Here is a 19,519-nt window from a genome sequence, read left to right as displayed (position 1 = left end):
TTTTAGTAATACCATTGCCGACATTAGACGAGTTTACAGAGTGGTAACACTCTGTAAAAAGCAACATTTCGCAGCTTTTAAACCTATTAAACTTGGTCTGGGCGACCTAGACCGCGCGCCGGTAAGCGAACTTTGAAAATTGCGAGTGGTACGGTCAACGAAAAGTCGGACACTCCCGGGATCTAATCGATTCGAGTCCGCTAAAATATTGATCAGCATTCTACTTGACCGGGCGAGTGGTCTCCGGAAGAAGCCGGGGACGTGTCAGGTGGTCTGTATGTATAATTCCCTCTGATAATCCATTCCCTTTCAGACTCGCGTTCGTCTTGTAATGAGCACAGGTTTGCGCGGCTCTCGGCAAGACAAGCACACCTAACCCCTTCAAAAAGGCGAGCTTCCTCGTTACGATTAATATTTCTCGGTGACTTCAGCCTCCTCGACCTGCAACGCTGGCGAAGATGAACGAGGAAAGAAGCACGGCACGATGTGCAACCGTTCGAATATGGTGGTTTGGACACCGGGTTATCCGATCGCTCATACTTTTTCGTCGCTCGACAGGCTATACGCTCGAGTATTAGATATCTGGTTATCGCGGCACAGTCATTTCCGATGTGCATCCAGTTACGGTGTTCCCATTGGTCGTCCAGCGGGAAAAGCGGGAGGAAAATCGAAGCGAGAAGGAACGAACAATGTTCGCGGAAAATATCGAACTTTTAAACATCGACAATGGCTTATTAATGATCGGTAGTCATTCCAAGTTCTAAAAATATGTAAAGACTGTAGCGACATCGGAAGAAAGAGGACATTCGATTTCCTTTAACTTCCTTTAGCTTACAATTGACCTGGACAATTTGTATGTTGCAAAAAGATCCGGCAGTTCTCAATGGTCTATTATCCTCTCGAGAGTTTAATAAAATCAAACTTTGCGAATTGCCGCGAGCGCAGAATTTGTCGACAGCGTTTTTATCTGTTTTATTTGACATTCAGATTCGTAGATTTCCGTTGAATCACGAGTTTCATTCGCTTTATCGTCATTACTATAACGGGAAGTATTTCATTCGCGTCGGGTCGCAAACAGCCGGTTCAGCGATTTTTAATATCGTCACAATGTCCGGTCGGTCATCGCGTCGTTTATTGATTCAAGCTTTAAATATAGAACACGGAGAGACAAATCCTGCGCGCATAGCAAACGTCGATTGTACATCATAGACCTCTCAGGGATCACCGGTGACTAACTTTTAATTCGCAGTCGCTAAAGCCTGACACACGGTCTCGAAATCAAAAAACCGTGGAGCTCTCCACGGGCAGCCTGGAAAAGTGATTTCACTCGCGACTCTCTGGGATCGTTGGGATCCCCGTCGTTTTCTATTGTAATTACGCCTCTGTGATTCTTCTTAATTAACAATTATAGAGGCATTATTCGGGTTCGTCGCGAATTTCGAGCTTCTCGGAGGATAAAGCCAACGGGAGACCGGTTCGAAATGTCCGTATCGTTTTTAAAGGAATTTCCTCGCAATTTTTTGCCTGGATGTTCCCGCTATAGTCACGGGTCTGTGAGCGTAGAAATTAAAAGAGATCCCGGTTCGTGGATTTATTGTCGTTGCTAAAACAACCGTGGCGTCGCGACGCGACGGGAGGTCCATGTCTACGTGCGTCGCACACAATATTCAAACGGCGAACAAAAGAAGTCCGGATTCATCGGTAATTAAATCGACGTCGGGACGCCTCCGATACGGTCACGTTCTCCTATCCCATCACTTTAAAGTCGACGATGTTGTTTATCGTGGCGCGTCCGATGAGAGGTCGATATCGATCGCAGTAAGGGTGGGACCTCCATTGCGCGTCTGGACGCAATCCTGCATTCGTCGTAGCTCTCTGCTGTGCCTTTGGACGCACAAACAACCGACGAGATACTGTTAAAGACCTTATGGGAGGTCGTGTCGCTCGAATAATTCGGCGTGATCTCGTCGGTGAGAAGGCAAATCGTCACGGAACCATATCGACGATGTTCTCACGAATAGTTACATTCTGCACCGAACGTATTCCAAGTGAAGCAGATATTTCAGACGATGTTTCAGTGTTGGATTTCAAGGTTTAAAATATTAAAAGCACTACTCAAGGATAAAAAATTCCTGGAAATATTATTGAAGCATAACATTAGGAAAATCAACAATTCCTATTTCAAATTTTACATGAGATACCTCAATTTGTAATTTAGTAGGACGAATGGAGTATAAAAGGCGCTGGGATAACAAAACGCTGCGTCCACACACGCAAAAGGAGATCCCACCTTTAAGGCTCTCCGAGCGGCGCGACGCTGGGCGTCGAGCTAAATATTTTCTGAGGTATGCTCGGTTTTGGACACGTTTATTAGATCTCGCTCATAAATTCGCGTCGACTTTTATACCGACACTTGGATCAATATTTTAAAAAATCCAGTCGCGCCGCGTCGGCTTCTCCGCGGGAGCTCGCGAAACGCAATCCATCATTCGTAAATAATGCTACTGCTTCGGTTGTTGCGCCGTATAGCAATAATTCATGCGGCAGTCAGAGCCAGACATCGGCGTCTCCGTAAGAATATCGCCATGTTATTTCAATAACGCAAGAATGATATTTGTCGCGGAGATTTCGCTTGGAAACGAATTTCGAGCATCAGCGTTTAACACCGCCGCGTATCCAGACAACCCGTACGAACAACGAACAGTCTTCATTTAATTTTCAAGACATTAAAGCGACCGCGGACAGGTTGGCGCATCGATCAAAGTTAAGAGACCCGGCCAATGAAAAGCCCGACGCAAGGTAAACTGCCCAAGAGGAATTAAGGATTAAATCCTCCCAGGGTGGTCCAGGGGTGAAGAACGAAGAGGGGCAGGGAAAACGGCAGAGAAAACTCATAAGAATTGATGAATCAAGCTGGGAGAGGAAATGGTTCGCCCAGTTGAGAAACTCGTGAATTTAACTGAGTAATCAGTAAACTCCCATTACCCGCCCCTTTTCTGGCTGTGGGGATAGGGGATGGGGGAAGGGGTGGCCGAGGATTAATTATTTAGCCCGGAGCAATAAGATATGTCAAAGGTGGCTCTAACTACGGAACATGGCGCTGCCCGACCGGGTTCATTGCTGCGTTTTATTAATGGAGCTTGCCAGTGACATAAGGAAATCGCGATTTTATTTCGCTCTCCTGCAAGAAAGAATAATTGCCCCGTACATTAGCCGGACTACCGCTTAAATTACTCGGCGAATCGCTGCACAGCGATAGCAATAGTTTTGCCCCTCCGTACGACGAACCCTCCTACGCGCCCTAATCGAATGAAAACGACAGTTGCGGTCTGCGATCCTCGTTCCGAATCGATCCTTCATTTTCATAAAAACGTTAAGGACGAGGACTGATTGTTCCAACGCAACAAGACGGCTGAAAATAACCAGAATGGCAGATATCGTTTCAGTTCGGCAAGGATATTGCCCGAATCTGTAAATTAGCGGGCGAAAAAGGGTCGGAAACTTTTTCGCCGAGCGCGATTTCTCTCCGTGGCCGGCGAAACGGTGATTTTCGCGCGTCGCTCCATTAAACCCCGCCTTTATCTCCTCCGCTATCCGAACTTTCTTTTAACAGTCTCGATCCTTTATGCCGAGGCCGCGGGGGTAACGACGTCGTAACATGTTACTACGTTATGTATTACGGCGCTCGTAACACGGGTGTAAAGTAGCGGGGTCGGGAAGGAAATAAGTCGTAACAGAGCGGTGATTTACGGGCCGCGAGTGTGCATTCCGGGCCGGCTTCAGTTTTAAGGGGCGGGCGGGCGGGCGGGCGGCCGCGTTTGTAGTCGTACATATCGGATGAAGCCGAACGACGACGTCGTCGGCGACACACGCCGCGCCGCTGACGAATGCGCGTCATTACCGTGAGCAAGACTATACGCGACGGGCTCGGATGGAGCCGCGTTTGCGGACCGATCGATATCATCCCGTTTAAACCGATAATGGCTCCCGCGGGTCGAGTAGAACCGGCACGATCAATGGAAATTGTTTATTAAACATTCACGCGCAGTTTACCCAATTTACATGCGCAAGCCGACCAATTCATAAAGTATTTTTGGTCTCCATTCGAGTACGTTGCGCATCGATCGCTTCCTGACCTCGTTTTCTTCACTTCAGGAAGTAAAAATGCATCTCTGCGCTTCGGGAGTTCTGAGCTATTTGTATCTTCGTTCTGTGACTCCCAGTGCTCGGTCAGTTAACATTAACAAATCCTCATTTCGCTCGCACGCTCGCTCTCAGTGAAATTAATCTCGATTATTCAGGAGCGAATTTAGTAACGTCTAGAAAATTTCCTAGCGGCCGAAAAAAAGAGAAAGTCTGAGATTGTTGCTGTAACATCGAGCCGGATTCTAATCCGCCGGAAAATACATTTCAATTTCGCCGGGATCCGTAGATCCAGCTTAAGAGGCGATCGATTCGAAGCCGGATGGGTGATCCGAAGAGAATCTTTCGGGGGTGCGGATTCCGTAAGAGTGGTAGAAGCAGAATTCCCAGAAGCTCGGTTGCGAATCTGGGCCGAGCTTCCAGACCTGGTGGAGTAATTGTAAAATATTTGCTCGCGTTCTCCGCCTCGGACCTGGCCGCACCCGTTTAATACAGCAAGAGGGGTGGGGAGTCGTTAATTCCATTACGCTGGTAATTTCAACAGGGACCACTCGGGGTGTTTCAGGTGTCCTGGATGAGGAGCAAGGACCTCCACATCCTGACGTCGGGGAACACGCCGTTCAGCTCCGACACGAGATTCGGGCCTCAGCACACGCCGGGCAGCGACGCGTGGACTCTCAGGCTCGACAACGCGAGAATGACCGACTCGGGCAAGTACGAATGCCAGGTGAACACCGAGCCCAAGATGATGTATGCTGTTCAGCTGTCCGTGCGAGGTAATTGCCAGACCGTCGTCCACTTTATTTGAATACGTCCATCAAATTGAGTTACCCTCTTAACGCACTTCGTTTAATCATCTCCGGCGACTGCTTTCCGGATACGCGTCTGGATTTCGAATAAATTTTCAGATTTCACAAGGCTTTGTCTTTCCGACATTGCTGGACAACGGAAAAACTATCGTCGCCGCGCCGGAATAAAATCGTTTAACCACTGCAGAGAGGCGTTGCTAGGAAACAGTTGCGGATTAATCAGTTTTAATTTCTATTTCGCTGCACCGAACATTTTCCTGTGCGTAAACATTCCAGCGCGTAATATATCGGCGATACTTCGAGCCAGATTGAATACTTCATTAATTAAGCAATTTATTTCGATATCTCATATTCTCGATTGGCGCGAGCCGTTTTTATCGCGCTACGTTCACCCTTCAGCGGAAATTCGCAATATTATATCTTGCCGGACTGGAAAGAATTTTTCGATATAAATCTCGGTGTACTAAAAATATTCCGGATCACCAGATATTAATCCTTTGACGGCGGAAATAAGAAATTTAGATCGGTAACCGCTTAACCTCTTTTATCGAATTAAAACGACCGAGTCTGGGTTTTCTTGCGTTCGTTGCAGTAATAATTTATCCGTGACTGCCATGCGAATATAATTTCGCAAAAGTATTGCTGTTACGGCGTTAATCTAGCTAGCGCCCCGGTCAAATGGTTAATTCTTTGATTCGGAATGGTGCACGGAAGTGTCCCAATTCAGTTCGATAATTCTTGGCGCTTAAAAAAGGCGAGCAATTGCCGAAAAGATGGTCGGAGATTGCGAACAATGGGTCGCGGGGATGCAGGAAATGAATGGTCAGATTCCCCGGTGGCAATTTCGAAGGTTATTTATCTGTCGCGAGGGCTCCGGCCCGTGTATGACAAATTGCATTTTGATGACCGGCCATTGCGCTTTGCTTTTAGATGCCGACAAGCCGGAGGGCTACGACGAGCCGCATTCTCAACAGACACGGATAAGTAAGTGAGCGTCACGCGGCGTGCGGCGTGCGGCGTGCGGTGTGCGGTGTGTGCGCCCGAAGAAGCTCTATTTCTGTCGAGACGGTTTCTGTGGTTCGCCTAAAGCGTCATTGTAGTTCTCGAGGCACAGGCCGCCATCTCGAAATAAATCGAACGAACGCGCTTGCATCCGCGGGGGAACTTGCAACGGGACGGCGCGGCATCAGCACGCGAATCAACCGCGTATAAATCAAAGTTTCGCGCGTGCACAGGCCCCCGGCGCGGCTCGTTCTCGCAGAAGCGAAATTTACCGGCAGACGTAAACTACAACCGTGATACACGATATTTTTTTCCCATGGATTCCAGAGACGATTAAAAAACATTTTCAATCAAACAATCCCACAACGCGATTGCCGAACATTCCCCCGACGTTTCATTGCAAATTTCTCGCCGAGCGTTGACAGCGCCCAGATATTCACACTTCAGCAATGCAATCAAAACTCCATCGGGAAGTTCCCCCGCGTCCACCGGCTACTCACGGGAATTAAATCGGATTCCGATGCTGCCCGATACATACTTGCGCAGTTTTTCCGCCCTGCTAACATTAGTCGCGCCTCGGCGATCCTGATTAGTTACATTAATTGTGCAATCCGCGTATCTTGTCTTTCGGAAAAAATGACGACTGGAAAACACCAGAACCTTGTCATGCAAATTCATTTATTTCGTTTCTCTGTAAGCAAACTGCGAATTTGATGCATGTCGAAACATAAAAACAAGGGAAGTTTTGCTTAAAAGCGTGGGCAAGAGGTCTCGGGAAGCGCTCAAGCTTCTCGACTTTCGCGGAAAATCCAATGTTTGGAGTTAAGTGTCGCAAAATTCGATTACGATTATCAAAGGAGGATGAAACTCGCGGAAAACCGAGAACGACCCATTTTTCGGCGCATTTCAAAGTCTAATACGTTCGCCTCTCGCTATAAATGTTTTTCCCTCGGTGCCGCAGAAACTTGGAGAATATTTTCAGCTCGTTTTCCTGCGGCGCTCGACAAACTTCCTTGGAAATACAATTTTTCGGTGGATTATCCGACTCCAGTTCCGATCCACGACACTTAAACTGCGTTTCCGACCTTATTCCAGGACGCCCGCAAGTTTCGAGCTCGCGAGAGCTCGTTTATTTTGGCAACAGAGGCGAGTTCGGTGGCTGTTTACCACGACCCGGCTAATTTTTCGTGGAGAAATCACGCGACGGCATCGTTACGCACGTTTCGCAGCTAGCCACGTTGCGTTACCAGCAGGGAATTTCCGTTTCCGGCGAATTATTAGATCGCTCTGTTGTTTGCGGCCATAGTCCCGAGTGAAAACCTTCGCGGCCGCGTATATCACTCGGGAACTTTGTTACCGCATTTGCATATTTGCCGGCACGCGGCTGCTATTCGGCCGTTTTCAGAACGATACTTAAATTCCCGTTCTGAAACGTGTAATTAGTCCGCGTGTTGTAGCGTTCGAAGCCGTCCGTGTAATCATTAGTATGCTGAATTACGGGACCCGAGGGATTCGCTGGAACGGTATCGAACTTAAATGTTTCGCCTGCAGCTATCTTTCCAATCCCGGTGACGCATGCAAAGATATTAATCGGATTTTTATCACGCAGATGGCGGGGCTAGTTCATGGCGAAATAGATTTCTAAATTCTTTAGAATCGTTCAACTTTGTACTTTGATCGTAGTCCATTAATTAAAAACTCTAGTTTAATCTCTAATATCTTAATGGTTTGTTTGTGAGATTTCTGTTTCAATCCGCTCGTACAATTTATTTTCGCCTGAAGCGCATGTAAGGTAAAATGCTTGTCAATTTATGCGACCTAAGGAAGACAAATGAGATCGTTCGCGAAGCACTTTGAACCGGTTATCGCAACATCGACTTAAAGCCGATGGTTTCGCAGCGGTACGACGAGGCGGAGCGGATTTCGGGAGCAATATAGAAAAGGTCCAGAAATCTCGCGTCTCGGGGATAAAATGATGGAACTTGTGGAGAGAATTATGAAGCATCTGACAGGACGTTGCAAGAAGAATCGACGACGGATCCCTGGCCGTCAAAGCCAGCGAAGAAGCGCACTTATCCTTAAGTGATTGATGTCGACCGGATCCGCCGGAGAAATAAAAAGGCGGCTGTCGGATGATTTTTTAACGGGCCGGCGCGCGACGGTGTATAACGGTGTCACCGGGGCGCCCCCTCTTTCGTGTCAAGGAAATACATCAGCCTCCATTAATATCGCATGCTTATAAATAGGGTGTTTGCCCGATAGACCCTCGAAATGTTCACCGAAATATTTTATCGGGACTGTGGGAAAGCAACTTTTCTTCGAATGTTGTACGAAAGAATTCGAATGTTTAACAAACTTGTTAGCAGCTACAAAACATTCTAGCTAGCTGATTTTTCAATTAAAAACCCGGCCCCCATGAAATGGCCAGAATTAATGAGAAGCCGAAGAAGCTTCGGTCAGAAGAACCGACGAATTATCTCGTCTGCTCGGACGAGCAGGTTGGCTATTAATCTCCGATTCATGCTGCATTCTTCCCTTCACGCTATCCTTATCCCCCTAAGCCGGAAGCTTACCAGCTTTAAAAGAATATTGAAACATTTGCGCACGCTTGCTTCGTGCTTTCTAGTAGGCGTTTACCGGAGATTATCGGTCCCAGTGGAAGGAGCCAATGATAAATTCAACGGGAGGGCAGAGGTCCGAATGTTGCAGAGGAGGCAAAGAAACCAAGGGAGAACTCGCTAAAGAAACAAGCTGCGCGCGTACAGTAATAATGGTATAGCGTAATATTTCGCCGCGGAGAAATGCAGAGTTCCCCGGGGAACAGGTCGCGGGGAGGGGGGATTAATTCGAGTCTAATAGGATTATCCTTAATCCCCGTAGTCCTGGAAAACCTCCTTCCAGGGTCTTTTTCCTCGTCACCTGGCGGCGAGCAGAACCGCCGCGCCGCGGTGCGTCTCCGAAAGGGCTCGGCTCGAGAGAACGCGCGCGTTAAACGAGTCTCCGCCGTGATCCTCGCGTTGAATAATGTATAATCGTCCCAACATTATCGTACGCCATGGGACGTCCACCTTACGTCGTCTATCACACCCTGAACCATTGTTTTTCCCCGCCCTTGCCCGCACTCGTCTAATGAATTATTAGGCCGCGTGCTCGTCTCGAGCGCAAGACGACCCCCTTGTTTGTTCGCACTTCAAACTCCAATTTCCGGGCGACAGGCAACTACGTTTCTTTGCCCTTTTTCTCCCTTTTTCCTCGTAGTTGGTTCTTCGTCCAGTACCTTTTTCTCTCCTCTCTCTGTCTCCTCTTTCTCTCGTTCCTCGTGTCGTGAAAGTAGGTCGCGTTTTAATACAGCGGCGAAACTTGAGGGCTTGAATCGCGGTAAGCGAATCGTAATTGTGATCCCTTTGGGACGTCTCGTTCCGGGCCTTTGACCATTCCGGATCCTCCGTTACCTCTCGAATGCCTCGAACAGCCTACCCGCTCTCTTTTCCTCTGTCTCTGTTTTCTGCAGTTTTCTGCGCAGTTCAGATTTTAAGTGACCCCGTTGCCGAAAGAGTTTCGAGGTTTGCAGCGAGCGCCGCGCCGGTTTTGAGATACTCGTATCGGAAGAGCGTCAGAAATAGTGGACTGCGTATAGCTTCCAAATAAAATTAAACTTCCCGAAGGTTTCGTCGCTGCCGTATCTTGCGACACACGGATACAGAGAACTTCATGATCTTCCCATTCGCGAAGAAGGTCAGGATATTTGAAAACAGGCTCTGGAACTGGGCAAAGGTGCCCAGAATGTGCTGACGACATTTCAAGAAGAAATTCTGCGGACAAACGTACTGAGATTAATTGTTGGTCTACTTTATGAATTCATGACAGAAACGAGATCAAACACGGGGAAGCTGTTGCCAGCTAATTAAAATTATTCATCCTTATTCCGCGTAAGGAACTGCAGTCTTGACGAAGAATGAGATCAAATGTAGAAAAGCATCGTTCTGTCGGCAGCTAATTAAAATTCTTATTCCGAGTCCTATTCAAAGTCCAGTTTCTCGTAGCGAGAGGTCGACAGAACGCGTTTACCCTAAAACAGGTCTGTCGGCATCCGAGTTGAACAATGGAGCTGAACGATAAAGAGACATTTACGTTGACGAGACGTAGGATTTTTCCGGGCTTCTTTGTTACTCGCTCATGGCGAAGCACGGTGCGCCCGCCTCGGTTTACACGGATCCTGGATTGAGCCGAACGCGAATTATCGAGTTCTCGAATGAAAGAGGTGGTGTGGGGTGGCTGGACGCCAGAGGGAACGCGGAGAAAGGGAGGAAAGAATTCGATTTTAAGCGGGAATTGGAGCGGACGAAACGCTCCCGCGGCGAAAAAAGACCGCGTCGTTTCACGGCGGCACGCATATTAAACGAGTACTTGGCCCGACCCTCTAAATTAAAATGTACAAACTTGACAGCGCGTCCCACTGTGCTGCCTTCTTTTCCGCCGCTTCAGCGGGAAATACTTGTTCTTTGTGTGCTACCGCCGTCGCGACGTCGAGTCGGGTCGTGTCGTTTCTCGCCGGAGCGACGCGGCGTGCGCATTAATTAAAATTATTGTACGATATAACGTTAACGCGGACCGATTTGTCAGCGTACTCTCCTCGAACCGTGAATCCTTCGGATACAAATGGTTTCCATTCATTTCCCCCTCTCTTCCGTTCCACACCAGTCCGCTGGAATCGTTCATTTCTGCGAGATAACACCCGGTATTCGGCCGACGACCGGTTATTAAAGGCAAGGAACGAATACCGTCAATTACGGCGCGGTCGCGATACGTCAGACGCGGCTGATGCTGTCAATTAAAAAGTTGCGGGGAAGTTCGTTTTACTCCGGTAGCGGTCGATCGTTCTCCGTGGAACTTCCGCCGGCAATATTTCCACCGGTGAGCGTAATTAATTCGCCTCGAGGGGTGTTTTCATCGCAGAAACTAAGGAACGAAAGCCGGTCGTCTAATGAAGTCATCGAGAAGCCAAGGAATCTCCCATCGATCCGCGGCCGATTCTTGAAACTTGACCCCCGCCGTCTTCGCGCGAGCATAACCGTGTAACCAGCCTGTATTTCCGCTGTGCAGAAACGTAAAATGGATTTAACCCTCTCACACAATTCTCTCCATCTCTCTCACTCATTCCCTCTCTTGCATTCCACACCGAGTAATTACTTTCTCGGTCCTAGACGCAACGAGCCGCTTAACGTCACTTCAAACAGCCGACTGTAATTTGTTTATTTGTGTCGACCACCTAGAAACGCTCCCGCACGCGTAACGTATTTCTCTGTCCGCCGCGCCGCTAGATGGACACCTGAACGATTTCGCGGGTGGTGTTCGCGTAACTAAAGAATTTTCGTAATTAACGAACTTGGCGGAAGCACAAGGTTCTACAACGTTTGGGTCAATCTTTGTAAAACATAACGGACGAGGAGTATCGGTCGAACAGTGGCAGACCAGAACCGTCATGGACGGACTATTTATTCGGTCAACGTAACACTCTTCCTTTTCCCTTCTTCGTCCTTTAGGTAGCGTGAATTTGTCGATACAGATCCTGTTCGATAGACAACAATCTTGAACTCTTTTATGAAATAGTGCCTAGCCGATTAAGACGGTCAAAACTGCCCTCAAGGGTTATTCAATGACTATCGAACCGTTCGAAAGCTGACCAATTTAAACCCCCCTGAGTTGAGGCTTTTCTTTTTTTGACGAGCGCAGTTTGCAACACAAAAATCTGAAAACATTCTGTCAAATGCGCCTTGGGATACAAAATATGTCACATTTTTTTCAGAATTTTAGGAAGCATCAGAGATCAGAAAATGCACGGAAAAGTGGAAAATGTAATTTACCCTGTAACTATCCTCGCGGGAAAGCTTGAAGGCTGAAACTTTACTCGGTTGGGTTTTTCTTGGTCAGCTTTCGAATGGTTCGATAGCCATTGAGAAACCTCTAAGGGAAGTTTTAACTATCTTAATCTACGAGACTATATGATTTCGTGTGCCATTATTGGTTGGAAGGATAGGAATCCGTATTTGGCAGATTCCGTCGAAAATCTTGATCGGCCCGCCTCGATATCATAGCGCAACGGGGGCAGCAACCATATCGAGTAGAACAACTCCGCCATTGGTCAGATACTTGAGCCGGTCGAGCACAAGCGTTCGAGCTCAATTTTCTCGATACCGAAGCAAACGAAAGAATTCCACTCGACGCTTTCGACTAATTTCGTTCTCGTTTCGTCCACTCTAGCTGGCAACTATTCCGTTTAGGTGGGAACTAATTGCTCTACTTTTCCACACACACACACACACACAGAAACTGCGCGTACTCGTTCGAGCGGTGAATTTCCATGGGAACAGAGCGTGCCGTTGCAAATCACTGTTCCCCGGACAGACGAGGTTTCCGAGCGACGACGGCATCGTGTTATAATGAGCTTGACGTGCACCGATGCCACTGAGAAACCATTTAGCGCTGTTTCGAACCCGTCTAATCTCGCCGGTAGACGATGCGGAGCCGTCGTATGATATTTGTCCGTACATGGGTTGCAGGTTACGAGAGTACGGCGCCGGTTGCGGACATAATGGGTCCAAAGGAACAGAAGGTAATGGCGGGCTCGACGATCACCTTAAGGTGCGTCATATTGTCCCCTTATCAGACTCGACCCATCAGAGGCGTGCAGTGGCTCCGGGATAACAAACTCCTCACATTCCAGGTAACGCATAGATTCTCCGATGTTTTCTACTAGTTTCCCGAGAGACACTAATGAAATTTTTTTCCTCGATGCGACGCGTCCTCGCCGCTTCTTCTCGTCGTCCCGTTACCTTCGCCACTCGAGGCGGAATCTCAACCGAGACGGAAGAAACACGATCGTAAATCATAGCGGTGACAGGGCTCGAACCTCGCCAGAGAATCGACCCTTTCGCTCGCGTGTGACATTGTTGTCGCGTGTGTCGTGCGAGGAATATTCCACGTACGCGCGCGGAGCTGAGCGGAATTGAAATCGGCGAAGGGACGTCTAGATCTCTCCGAGAAAGACTTTCGCCCGGAAGGGTGTCTCTGATCGTTTCTATGTTTTTACGTGTGTTTAAGCAGAAATGTTCGAGTTCGTAAATTCCATAGTTCGTAGATCCATAGATCGAGTACGGGCTGGTCGAAAGCGTTTTATTTATTCGCGGCGAGAATTCTGCAACGCATCCCCCCGGCCGGATTTATGACGAAATTACAAGCCGTTAACAGCTCGGCACGGATTTATGTAATTTTCTGGTTCCGCGATATTTTTCAATCGTAATATTCGCGCGGTCAACAACCGGACGTGGGGACCGGGGCGCGACCGTTGCGCGTTTTGCAAATACGGCGGTATTAATTGTAAACAAACGTTTCACGTTCCCGACGCGACAGTCGAGATTTCCGCGCTGCTGCAATTTGACGTTTGCATTGTTTACAGGCGGCACGGGGCGGGATCAACGTGGAGACGGAGAGAGGCGCGGCACGCACCGTTTCCGAATTGACTTTGGCGGTCGTGACGTCGGACGACGTCGGAAAATATACCTGCAGGCCAACGGAGGGACGCGCGGACACTGTCATGTTGTTCGTCGAACCAGGTTAGCGTCGAAATTCCCCTAAAAATCGCTGTAATGTCGGACCCCGACAGACATTTCGTTCTGCAACGCCTGGCTGTTCGTGTAAAGATTTTTTAGACTGTTCCAGGACAACGGTTGCGAGCATACTTCGCCGTCATTCTACCAGCGAAAAGCGTAGAACGCAACGCTTTGTTACTCCGACTCCAGGAAATTTAACTTCGAGCGAACAAAACGTGAAAATTTGCCAAGTACCATTTATTTGAACTACTCGATTCCACGGCGAGCATAATGAAAAATCCGGTCCCGCGGAGAGCGGTAGAGCGAAACAAGTAAACGCGATTTACATTCGATCCGGTGGGAGCGACTCGTGCCAGCGGAAAAGAGAGCCTTGCCGGTACGGGAGAGAGAGGTGGCTCATGATCTAAAGTCGCGTCTTAGGATTACTCGAAACACTTTAAAGTTTTAAGGAGGCGGCTGTATTTCACGGCGGAACTATTTGTCTGGCTGAGCCGCGCTCGGTTCGCTGTGGACGTCGTTTGCGGTCGTGAAAGAGGGAGAGAAAATCCTGAGGCTCGGGGAAGGACGCGACGGTGCACGTGTCCCCGTGAGAAATAGAGAAGGAAAGACAGAAGGGTTTCCAGGGGGTAGCTAGCAGAGTTGCATGCGGAATTCGCAGCCAGTAGTCTCTATTATCGTGCATTCTCCTTCGGAAGTTATTGCTAGGAAGCGGCCGCGGGACGCTCGGCGTCGCATTTTTCCCGGGCGACCGACGCCCACCGCCGCGCCGCGCGCCACGGCACGCGTATACACACGTATCCGACGACCACCCTTTCCTCTCGGGACCCGCGTTACGCCAGGACAAGCCGTAAATCAGAACTTCGCCGACTCGTTTCGTAGTTTCCCAGATTGCGAATTTACGCGGTTTATAGGCGACAACCGAGCCCCGCCATTTTTCCACGTCCAGACGACGACGTTAAACGTATTTCGTTCCCATCCTGCCGTTGCAAATATCAGATCACTTGAACATTTCTATCCGAGGCACTTGCCACGATGTTTTTTCTCTAGTCGTCCAACAGCGTCTGATATTACGGATTAGAAGCTCTAAACGGGATGGAAGTTCTTTAGTTAGGGTGCAGTTATAGTGGAGCGGCGAACATCGATGATAGCGGCGCGGTGAAAACAAACCAACATTCGTGACAACGTTTCGACGCATACTAAAGAAAAAGTACATATGTATTTTCTTTGTTCCTCGTGGCCGCTCCACTATAACTGCACCCTTAGTGCATTTAGTTTGCCAATGAAACTGTACGTAAAATGACGAGCACCAACTTCCTAATTTTGAAGATATAAGTTTTACAGTTCGGTTCCTTCAGTATGTACTCTAAATGCAAGTTGTCGGACGACCGCTTGCAGAGTACATATTGAAGTTGCTCAACTTTAATTACTTATATCATTAAAATTATCGGGAAACTGCTCTTAATGTTTTACAGACATTATCGGTGTGTGTCGCTTCGAAAGCGCATCGTGACTAAAGTGGATCGATTACGCCCTCTTCTCCGTGCTTTAACGCACTGTACTATACCTTTTTAGATTTTTAATGTTGCTATTGGGATCAAGATTACAAAGCAAACGCCGCGCCGCAGCGAAACGGCGCGGCGGGTGTAAAAAGCAAGCCTATCCCGAATCATGCTCGGTTTACAACCCCAAAATGTCTGTACCTCTGTTCCATGTACACATATGATGAAATGGCCGGGAACGCCGTTTGTTACATCGGCTGCGCAACATTTTGCCGGGCGTTCGGCACGCCAGCCGGTCATCGATCGAACAGATAAATCAGAGTTTCGGCGATTCGCCGCATGGTTTTCCAAATTGCGAATTTACGCATGTTTATGGGACCGATCGCATAACCGGTTCCGAAAGAATTACCGTCCGGCCGGAATTAAACGCGACCGTCACGATGCCCCGACGCAGAGATGATTTTTACGAGCACACGGCGACGCAAATATCCTCATAAATACTGCTGTGAATATCGCATGAAGGTTGCGTTTCGATGAAACACAGGCTCGGTAGACCCGAATAAATTGCGGCCGAGGAAATCTACAGGGAAATTATTAACACCCGATGCCTTTCTGCCGTGTTACCATGAAATTATTTTCCAACGCACCGATATTTCAAACGTTGTACGATCCAACCACAGAGTGGTTAATCAAAATACACACATATATTAAAAAAGATTCTTCTCGCGTTAGTCGGAGACTTGAAGTCGGCCAATTCGCGGTCTTCGAGTTATCCTCCTTAAGAAGTTCGACCGAAGACTGAAGACAAAGTATAGCAAGTTCCCAGAGATTTGCTACGACCAATCGGGCGTCAGCTTATCGAAGACCAATAGGGGCTGCTTGCACCCTGGACGGGTAAAGGCTGGCAAATTTTTATTTGACCATTGCTCTAGAACTTGGTAAACTTTCAGTTTCGTTTCTCCGAGATTTTCCCGGGCACCAACGAAGTTTCGTATGGGAGCGAGAGAACATTTTTATTTGCCATTCGTGTCAATCGCGTCGCAAGAATAGCCAACAAGAAAAATGCCACGAGGAAAGGAATCCCTTGACAGAGGAAAGGCGAAGATTGATGCTCTCCGTGTTGCAGACAAAGGCAACGACAGCGATGCAAAAAGAACCATGAGAAATGCCACGTACTGTAGAAATGTGCAAATTGAGGGAAACTAGTACTCGATCTCCTCTACCAACGGTGTATAATGCTGGTAGCGGTGTAGAATGATACGAATGGAGTCGACGTAATCCCGTCGATACAGATTCGCGGCAAGAAGTGTCATTTGGCTGATTCGTCGAATGCGGCGCGATATTTAACGACTTTTGCGGAAGCTGGATGCAGAGAGAAAAGCTCGCAAAAAACTGGTCGAGTGCAGTGCCAGTCCGCGGCGCGAAGCTGTGCTTTTTGCTCGAGCGGGACGGGACGGGACGGCGTGCTTCCTGAGCTAATTCTTATGCGATCGTAAATAACGTCGCGCATATATCAAAACTTACACAGCGAGTTCCCATTCTCCGTTCGTCGTTGCAGTCGTCGTCGCCGCCGCCACCGTCTCTCCTGCAACAATCCTGTCTTATCCACTTCTATCCGCCGGTACCCCGTTCCCCGTCCGTTCTTGTCTTTCGGTGGGTGGAAGCTCGTTCCCTCCTCGTTTGCCGGGACTCGGTTCCGAACGCGGAAACTCCTCGGCTCTCGGTGACAAGAACCTGCCAGAAGCACTTCCACAAACGCGGCCAGATTAAAGATACAATTCCCGATTCTATTAATTAAGAAAGTTAATTACGGTAGAATTCAATTTTCCTAATTGCACATCATCGGAGTCCTCGTGCCTCTCGAGGCTTCGTCCTCGATATCTCGCCGTCTCGAAAACCCTCTCGAGGCCTCGCTACCCGAACTTTTCCGGTTTCCGTTTCTTTTTTTTGGAGGTTCGTCGGAGTCACCGTTTCCCGTCGGCCTCGGTGTCTTCTCGCTTCTATCTCCCCTCCTACGTCCACGCCTCTTTCACCTTTTCATCTCGCCATCTCCAGGATCAAACCGTTCCTCTCTCCCACTCCACGTTCGAGGGCTCTCGCTTTGAGCTCCTCGAGGATCTCTGGCCGCCGCGCGCCGCGCCGGGCCGCGCCACGGGATCTCCGAACCCACGAATTTCCCGGGGTAATCTTCCGGAATCTGTTTTTAAGCGAACACGCGAGACCCGCCCTCCGCAACAAACATCAAAGACTCGCCGCTAGCGGGCCAAGATTTTAATATTTGGCCCGTGTTCAGGCGGCGGCTATTAAGGACCGCCCGGCGCGGCGTGCTTTTAGCGCCGTTGCGTTCTGGCCCCGAGCACGAGTTTAACAGTTTGCCGGCAGGAAAAATTTGGCTAACGACTCAACCCCGCGTAAGTCGCCCGCCGTAATAGCGCGGAAACTACGTTTCAACCATTGCCCACGATTCTACGGCGATCTCAAGATATCCCCTCGTCTCTAGGGGTATCGCCACGGTTTTTTGTCTAAAAACATCAATGAGCTAAACAGCTTCTTTTCAGTATAGAAAACGTTGTACGGGGTCTGTCAGGAAAGTAATGCGACCATATTTTTTTTTTAAATCTATTGAACATATGAGTACAAACCTTTAAAATTCTTCAAAGGCGGATCCTTGGGCGTCGACACATTTTTTCCAGCGCGATTTCCATGCTTCGTATGCTCCGTGGAAGGCGTTATCTGGAGCCTCTCGTAGTACCCTCGTCGCAGCCTCGTCGAGCACTTCCAACCAAAACTTTTCCGTAGATTACGGGGAAAACAGTAAACGGCACTTCTTAGTTGGATCACAACACTTTCTCAACCCCCGTACAGTCCTGACTTGTCTCCCGGCGACTTCTTCTTGCGTGTTTCCAAAAATTAAAAATATGCTAAAAGGATGCCATTTTGAAAGCGTGGAACGCGTCAAAGAGGCTGTGACGAGGGTACTACGAGAGGTTCCAAAAAACGTCTTCCAGGGAGCATACGAAGCATGGAAATCGCGCTGGAAAAAATGTGTCGACGTCCAAGGATCCTACTTTGAAGAAATTTAAAGGTTTGTACCCATATGTTTAATAGATTTTTTTTTTAAAATGTGGTCGCATTACTTTCCGGACAGACCCTGTATTCGAGGCATTGTGATAGTTGAACTTAATTTTTCTGACCAGTGGCAGATTCATTCTAAAAAACTTTTGTAGACAGGTCTGATCGCGTACAGAAAAATCCAGTTGCCGCAAAACGGAGTCTATCTCGCGTTTCAGGACTTCCGCGAATCGATTTAACGTTGGAAGTTTATCGTTTGAGCCGCGGGGCAGTGCAATTAGGAAAGAATTGGTTGGTTTTGGCAGGTTGCGTGGAAAGTTCGTCGTTCGCGAAGACAGATCGAGGCGCGCTTGCGAGGGGATTAGTTGGATGTAGGGTAACGTTCGTTTACCGAAGATGTCGGGGAACTGGTGGATCCCCCGCGCTAATTCCGCACATTGTTATTGATATCTGCGTCAGAGAGCAACGGGATCTCATCGTTGACCTTAATAAGAGACCACCGGCTCGGCGGCGGTTAGTTAAAGGCCAACGCCGGCGGGCCTTGCGAATCAGCCTTAAGAGCGGTGCTGATCCGGTTTCGCCTAGGTTGGCGGCCAGCCTTAGTGGGTCAGTGGTAGCGGTAATGGATCGTATAAATCAGCCATAAGTGCCTCGCAAAGCTAGCCCACGCGGGCTTTCCAAAGAACTCTAGATCACTGGGCGCGGAAGCGGGTGCTATCAGACGCTACGAATTCGAATATATAATGCAGTGATTACGGAAAATTATTAAGGTCAGCAACGCCGGGGCCCGGCCCCCGCCGCTTCGCGTCGCGCCGCATCGAGTTTGAACGATCTCCGGGGACGAGTGCTTTATTCGCGGTGAATTACCGTGCAACCATTACCCGTCGCTAATCGATCCGCGATTACTCTCTCATTGTTTTTCTCTGTCGGTTAAATCCCCGTTATTATTTCGTCGGCCCCGTTATCGGCGCACTTCCTATTATTAATTGCTATTCTTTCGACGTTTAATTGCGACAAGCAATAACAATGGAGACCCATTCGACCTCCGCGACTCGTAACCGGTCATTATTTTTACAATTATCACGGTTTTGCAGGACATTTGCGATATTGAGCGAGTTGGCCGGGCCGATTTGGTCGATTCTGTTTCAATCTCTCTACTTTTTCTCTCTCTTTTTTTTGTGACCACTCGCCCGGATTCGGTTTCATGCGAACGAATCAATCCACGCGCAGCGTTGTCGGCGGCGGTGGTAGTTCGCTTCGCTACCTCGAATTCGCGAACGATCTACAAGCTCCGAAAGTTGCGCGAGTGCCACTCCAGGTCGTCTAGTTTCCCGTAGGAGCTCTTCGAAATTGTCCCGTGTCCCGCGCGTTCCTCAAGTCGATC

The 19,519-nt window shown here is 48.7% G+C and overlaps 2 protein-coding genes across 6 annotated transcripts in view; one reads left to right on the top strand and one right to left on the bottom strand.

The window, feature by feature from the left end:
* Positions 1–19,519, bottom strand: part of LOC143211363 (zwei Ig domain protein zig-8) — a 250,324-nt gene that overhangs the window by 50,159 nt on the left and 180,646 nt on the right. The window contains exon 8 of the transcript XR_013009444.1: positions 1–19,519. This exon is cut by the window's left edge and continues 41,853 nt beyond it; it is cut by the window's right edge and continues 16,396 nt beyond it. The gene's annotated coding sequence lies outside the window, so the exon portion shown is untranslated.
* The window catches only part of LOC143211361 (zwei Ig domain protein zig-8), a 109,713-nt gene that overhangs the window by 77,268 nt on the left and 12,926 nt on the right, over positions 1–19,519 (top strand). For 4 of the 5 annotated variants that reach the window (XM_076428957.1, XM_076428959.1, XM_076428961.1 and 1 more), the window contains exons 3-7: positions 4,709–4,919; positions 5,883–5,936; positions 12,515–12,678; positions 13,411–13,567; positions 13,655–17,674. In XM_076428957.1, the coding sequence (XP_076285072.1) occupies positions 4,709–4,919; positions 5,883–5,936; positions 12,515–12,678; positions 13,411–13,567; positions 13,655–13,809 (741 nt within the window). In that variant the 3' untranslated portion in view covers positions 13,810–17,674. Of the gene's footprint in view, positions 1–4,708; positions 4,920–5,882; positions 5,937–12,514; positions 12,679–13,410; positions 13,568–13,654; positions 17,675–19,519 lie in introns of those variants that run through there. The other variant, XM_076428958.1, reaches the window with a different exon arrangement.

The sequence above is a fragment of the Lasioglossum baleicum genome, chromosome 8 (assembly GCF_051020765.1).
Source record: "Lasioglossum baleicum chromosome 8, iyLasBale1, whole genome shotgun sequence".
Taxonomy (NCBI): domain Eukaryota; kingdom Metazoa; phylum Arthropoda; class Insecta; order Hymenoptera; family Halictidae; genus Lasioglossum; species Lasioglossum baleicum.
This window is presented reverse-complemented; position numbering and strand designations above follow the sequence as displayed.